At 40.9% G+C, this 6,621-nt stretch overlaps 1 protein-coding gene across 1 annotated transcript in view; it reads left to right on the top strand.

The window, feature by feature from the left end:
- The first annotated feature begins 5,257 nt into the window (after nt 1-5,257).
- ttyh2 (tweety family member 2) overlaps nt 5,258-6,621 on the top strand; it is a 99,245-nt gene continuing 97,881 nt past the window's right edge. The window contains exon 1 of the mRNA XM_034707192.1: nt 5,258-5,832. Coding sequence (XP_034563083.1) covers nt 5,704-5,832 — 129 coding nt within the window. The 5' untranslated portion in view covers nt 5,258-5,703. The remainder of the gene's footprint in view (nt 5,833-6,621) is intronic.

Genomic DNA, 6,621 nt, shown 5'->3' with positions numbered 1-6,621 from the left:
GGCTGAGAAGCTCAAGCAGTCCCTGCCCCCAGGTCAGTTTGACAGAGGAGAAGCACACACAGCAGGACTCAGACACACAGCAGTGTAGAATATATTCTTATGAAGAAGCTTCCATTGTTCTTATCCAAGCCACTGTGTGAAGTATTGGACATTTAGCGAGGTGTTGTGGGTAGGTCTGCAAAGAGATGTACATGCACATCAAAATTACAGGGATGGTGGGGTTGAACAGAAGAGTTTTGGTACATGCAATGCACTAAAAAGGAAGACACTGCCACTCAAGAAATAATAGGAACTGATGGAAACACAGATAGTTATTCCTAGCCTTAGCTTTTTAGATAGATAGATAGATAGATAGATAGATAGATAGATAGATAGATAGATGGATGGATGGGTAGATAGATAGATAGATAGATAGATAGATAGATAGATAGATAGATAGATAGATAGATGGATAGATGGATGGATGGATGGATGGATGGATCCCCATTGTTGTTCCAGCAGCTTACAACACAGGACAGGAGAATACAACAATGTGCTTACATAGTTTAAAAAAAGATGATAGTAATAAGGTGAAAACAAAATATAGTAAATATAAGAGCTATACACTTCTACACTTCTATCTTGAATCTATGAATGGCTAGTAAGGTATGTTACTGCACAGATACAATTGCACCAGGTTTTTATGAGCATACACTGTATGAAAAGCTCATAGCGATTTTAAATATGAGAAGTTTACAGTCAGTTTGTGGCTGTGAATCATAGAAAATGACCTGGGAAGACAGAACTCAGTGCAAGGTCACAGAGTAGCTGCCATGTAGTGAAATGAAAGATGACTAACGGAGGATGCTCTTCAGTGCACAAAGAGTTAGACATGACCGTGCTTAACTTGTGCATTTTTTTTATTTGTAATAAGAGTGTACAAACTGTTGTGGCTGGGTTTGAATTGCAGAAACAGAGTATATAGAATTAGGTCCTTGGGAGAAGGACAAACTGAAACTAAAGGGACAATTACTGACTCTCTTGCTGAGGTAGTTGTATATGTATTTGAACGAGAGAGCCTATCCTATATAAATGACTTCATGTGTCAAGGAAAGTCCACCCATCAGCCAAGACATGCTGAAGTACTTTGAGGGAGAAACATTATTCATCTCAGACTAGTCTGTTTAAAGTGGCGCACAACAAAGAGTCGAGTTTTAATTGGTCACAGCCTGAATGAGATTGGCCCTGAAGCAATTTATGCAGTGGCTCAAAGTTGAAAGACTTGCAGGGATCGTCTGTGCGAGGCGGGTCTGCAGAGGCAACACAACAGTATATGTATGTGTTGTTGCCCACAGCCTCTGACAGTGTGAAATACAAAGAGTTAAAAGACAGAGAAGGTGTGCTCTTTGTAGCATGTTCTCTTTGTAAGACATGCTCACAGGTGTGTCTATAAAGATCAGAGTATGAAGCTCAGCATCTTGTAACAGGGAACACTGAAGATGAGTTAATTTACCAGTTGTGAGATTTCCTCAACACGCCGTCCTCCTCCAATGAATATTATCTCTGTAATTATGACCGAGGATTAAACTGCTCGTCCAGATGGGAGTTGGCTGTTAGATATTGAAGCTCTCTGAATCTGAATGAGCGCTCGTCCAGATTTGTTTGTCAGGATTTTATCTTCAGGCTGATGTTTATACTCGCTGTGATGAAGGGGGCTCTGATGAAGGAGTCCTAGTTGATCAGATCCTGAGTGTGACAGATGCGCTCCATAGCATCTGTCATGATTCCACTCAAACTGCAGCGATTGAGGACTATTGAGTGCAGATCTTTTGGAATATAGTTGTTTTCACTTTTATATAAGTGACAAATAATGACATTTAGTCCTGAGGCTTAGAGGTGAAATAACTAAGAGTTAAAGGAGTGAATCAATGGAGTCTGTTTAATTTAACTTCTGTTTAGGCGCTCATCCTGTTAGGTTTATGGTCCTGCTGCTGTAATATGTAATGAATGAACATTTTCTAATCTGTTTTTTCTTTTTCAGGTCTGGCTGTGAAGGAGCTCAAGTAAATCCGTGATGTACAGATTATTGTAATAAAAATTGGAAAACCGAAACACTTGTCTGTAGTTTGTGTCCTACTTCTGTAACAGTATAAAACATGTATACAGGTTAAATTCCTGTAAAACTTGGGACGAACAACCATAGTTTATTGTGTTTTTGTTTTGAAATTCCACAGAGGAAGTGTGTCTTAGTAAAGCCGTTAGGTTTACCTACATCACTAACAGAAATAGTTTTATGCTGTGTGGGAACAGACAACTGTTTTTTTCTTTTATCAGAACGTCTGTCATGTCCCGTAAGCAGAAACCAAAGTAAAGCAATCTGAGAGCTCCATCCAGCTGGTCTCCTGCACTGTGTGGCACAGAGGTTACACTACATTGACAGCTTGTATGGTCTTCAGCGGGTTGTTAAAATTGAACCCTTAAAAGTCAACACTTATTTCTCATTTGAGACATAATCCTGTGGTAGTTAAATGTCATGAAACAACTTAACCAAAGTGGTGTCAAACTTTACAACTTCATTTGTGTGCAAAATATACTTTTACTGCATGGATGAACTCTGTCATTACTGGTGTGTGTTGAAGGGGAAATAAAATCTGCTCATACAATGATAAAACTTTCATGTCTGGTAATGTTTTCAAATACTTATTTCAAAGTCGGAGCGTTGAACGCAAAGGTTGTTTCCTTGTTTGTCAAGCAACTTACTAAAAGTTTAACCTACAACTCTCCTTCTGCGGATGCAACATGAGGTTTAATTCCATCCATCCATCCATTATCTTGACCAGCCTATCCCAGCTGGCTTCGGGCGGAAGGCAGGGTACACCCTGGACAGGTCGCCAACCTATCACAGGGCCAACACAGAGAGACAGACAACCATTCATGCACACACTCACACCTACGGGCAATTTAGAGTGATCAAACAACCTGAGCATGTATTTGGATTGTGGGAGGAAGCCGGAGAACCCGGAGAGAACCCACGCATGCACGGGGAGAACATGCAAACTCCACACAGAAAGGCACCCGCCCGGCCGGGGATTCGAACCAGGAACCTTCTAGCTGTGAGGCAACAGCACCACCGTGCAGCCCAGGTTTAAATCAAGTTCTGTAATATCTAGCTGCAGACTCTTCTTTTGTGTAGGGTGGTGGGGGCTTCTAGGGGCCAGGTGCTAGAGTAGGTAGTATCAGTGTTGTCACTACCTGGAGCTTGCATGTACATAGCCTGGTTCTGTTGCACATGGCAATACTGTATGGGTTAGGGCATTAAATTGGGGTGTTCTGCTGGTGGATATGATGGACAGTGGGAGCTGGCATGGAGGGGGGAGCCCACTTGATAACCCCAGTGATGTGCTGGCTCTTGCTGCACATCTGTCCTTTCTATCTCAGGCTTTGGGGGACATGGGGTAGGGTACTAAATGTATCAGTAAAGGGCATAGTGGGGTGGGTTTCTTCCCTGAAGTGCTCATTCTTTCTTCCAACTCAAGTACCTTATGTTCATCTAATAAAAAATAAGCCATGCTATCTTTGAATCAACATGTGGATTTGCATATGAAGTAAAAACACAACATATGCCAAACATCTGAAATTGTATTGATTGTACTTGTGTCTTTAAACATCAATAACTTCAAACCAGTAGGAATGCCATCACTGAAACCTACAGATGGTGATGTTACATCTAGTAAAGTGACTTGTCAAACAATTTACTGTTGCGATTGAATCCAGCAGAGTATTAACACTGTCATCATGAGCATCATGGTCTTGTAGATGCTTTGACTCATGACTTTCTGTAATGTAATCCATGATATGTTGTCATGTTTTAGAATTTAGTGTTTGTAACTTTGTTGGAACTTTATTTATACAGTCTATATTATAGACCTATTCAATTAGCGGCCCACGGGCCATATGTGGCCCGAAAGCAACTGTAATGTAAAATTTAAAGAAGCAGTATTTCAGCACAGGTTTAGTTTAAGTACTGCTCTTTTATTGTGTTTGTGTCCTTTTTGATGTGGCAATACGTTAATAAACATCCACTGTGTTTTTTATGTTATCTATTTGTTTTTCTTTTAAATGGTTAACTTTGCTCACTGTCTCAAAAATGTCCGGCCCACAGCTCATGTCCTTAGTCTGAAAATCTGGCCTGACCAAATATTTAATTGAATAGCCCGGTCTATATGATGGTTGGAACGCGCTGCTGCTGATCTTGACCAGGACACTGTTGTAAAATTAATTCTTAATCTCAATGATGTTTTCCTAGTTAGATCAGATTTAAATAAAATAAATAAATTTTACTTTTATATTGACTGCTCAATAGGATCTCAACACTCTTTTTTATGACTGTTTAGAACAGGCATGTCCAAAGTACGGCCCGGGGGCCAATTGCGGCCCAAGGTCCTTTTATTTATGGCCCCAAGCTTCCATATTAAATTGTATTATTCATAGCAAAGAAATTAATCACATTCTGAATCATCTGAACATTTGCAGTTTCTTTCAAGCACACAAACAAAACTAAAGTCAATCCAGAAATGTCTTCAAAAGCTTCATATGGACTACCTGTCTAAAGCCAAAGCTCTGGGGATACTGCAAGATGGCAATAAAGAAGCAACACAGGAACTCTTAAAGCTGACAGGTTTTCAAATTAATGTTTTTATCATGATGTGAAAATGTTCTTGATGTTGAATATGTTGTCTGCTGGTCAGAAAAGTCTTAAAAACAACATGAAAAAGAAGTTTGATGAAATCCAGATTGTGATCCTGCCAAAGGAAAATAATGATACAATATTTTTTCCAACATGGCCCGACCCTAATGAAAAACATTTTCCCCCAGAAGAAGATAACGTTTGCTAATCTTTACATGGTACTCCCTAGTAATTGTTTTATTGAGAAAACATTTAAAATAATCATTATTAAATGGAGATTTCATATCTAACTTTTAGGATTCCAAAGTCTCAGTAGGAGTCACTTGCCCTGAGGTATTCTTACAACATCATATGAGGCCCTCTTTGAAAAAAGTTTGGACCCCCCTGATTTAGAAAGTAGATGCTCTAGTTGTAATCTGATGTTCCTCTATCAGGACGCTTATTGTAGGCTGAAGTCTGTTGTAATTGCCTCTTTTGGCCACTAGATGGCAGTGCGGCCTCTAACACTGCAGACAGACTGGTGAAACAAACCCTCTGCGCTCCATTCATGTCAATATGTAAATAACACAGCTTATAAAGTAAAAACGTGCACATGTGTTATTGATGTGTTTAGAAACACAGGCAGACTTGTATTTCTGAACTCCTCGCAGGAGCTTTATTGCGCGCCCCCGTGCTCACTTTTGTCCTGTGCGCGCGTCCCCGCCTGTGACCGTGTTGTGTGTGCGCTTGGAGCAGTTGTCGGTCGGGTCTGAGCTCTGTGGGTCCTCACACACACACACGGAGACATGGGCGCACTGTGATTATCTCTTTTTTTCATGAAAACCCTCAGCCAGGATTTCACTTTACAACAACTCTGGCGTCCCTGCAGGACTTTCTTGCGCGTTTTTTCCCCTCATGAGTGGCTGAGAGTCCAGTTCCCACAGACGAGCATGCTCTTATCATTGTCTTTGTTTGATAGGACACGGGATTAAAGCAGCCCGCTGTAGTAGAAGGAGGCTAATTTACACTGCAGCCCCAACTTTTTTCTCGGGGCAGGGATGTCTTCTGCTCGGGTGGAATATGTTCAGCCCTGGTGGACCTACTGGCTGCACAATTTCCCCCACATCAACCTGAGGTTTCAGCCCATTGACAACACCTTCCTGCCTGAAGACGAGAACTACCAGCAGGTCAGTGGGAGATGGGACACACACTCACATGGGGCATTATCAGGAGGGGGTTATCACAAACACAACTACAGAAACAGGATGAGAATTCAGATCCCAAATAGGCTTCAAACACACTGCCTTACAAATACTTCAATGCATAGTTTACAATTCATATGGAATTCTGTGATGTCTTACAAAATCAGCTGTAGGATGTTTAACATGATGATGCTTTTAGGTGCCATCAGATTCAGATTACACTTTGCATTATTGATGGCTGAAATGGCCCATAATGTTTCTGATTGTCATCCAGTGAGATCCCTATGAAAACTATGAGGAGCTTGGGATGCTTTTTTAATGGATGCTGTTTGTTGTTACATGAATCTCATGCAAACAGATTGTCACGCTAGCTGCAAGGCCAGTCTTCTACTCTGGCCCATCTTTCCTGCCTTTCCCAGAGTAATAGAGGTACCAGAATATAATATACAGTAACAAACACACTAAGCCACAGTATATAGTAACAGGAGAATTATAAGTAAAGCATCAGTGTTAAAGGTGCTCTCATTTGAGTGGTCTTTCTGCAAGCACAACTTTCTGCTCTGGTGTAACATTGATTTTTTTAAAACCCCAAATATTCCAGATATCTTGTCCCTCATGAGAAACACTGTTGGCTGGAAAGATGCAAAGAAGTATCATAAAGCAAATATGTGTTAATGGTTTCACCCATGGGAGCTGAAGTGGTTCCCACCTAATCCCACAGACGGCAACAGTTCTGTTTCCCACAGCTTTGTAGTGGGCTGAGTTGGATGACTA

This window comes from Notolabrus celidotus, chromosome 18 (genome assembly GCF_009762535.1).
Source record: "Notolabrus celidotus isolate fNotCel1 chromosome 18, fNotCel1.pri, whole genome shotgun sequence".
Classification (NCBI taxonomy): Eukaryota; Metazoa; Chordata; class Actinopteri; order Labriformes; family Labridae; genus Notolabrus; species Notolabrus celidotus.
This window is presented reverse-complemented; position numbering and strand designations above follow the sequence as displayed.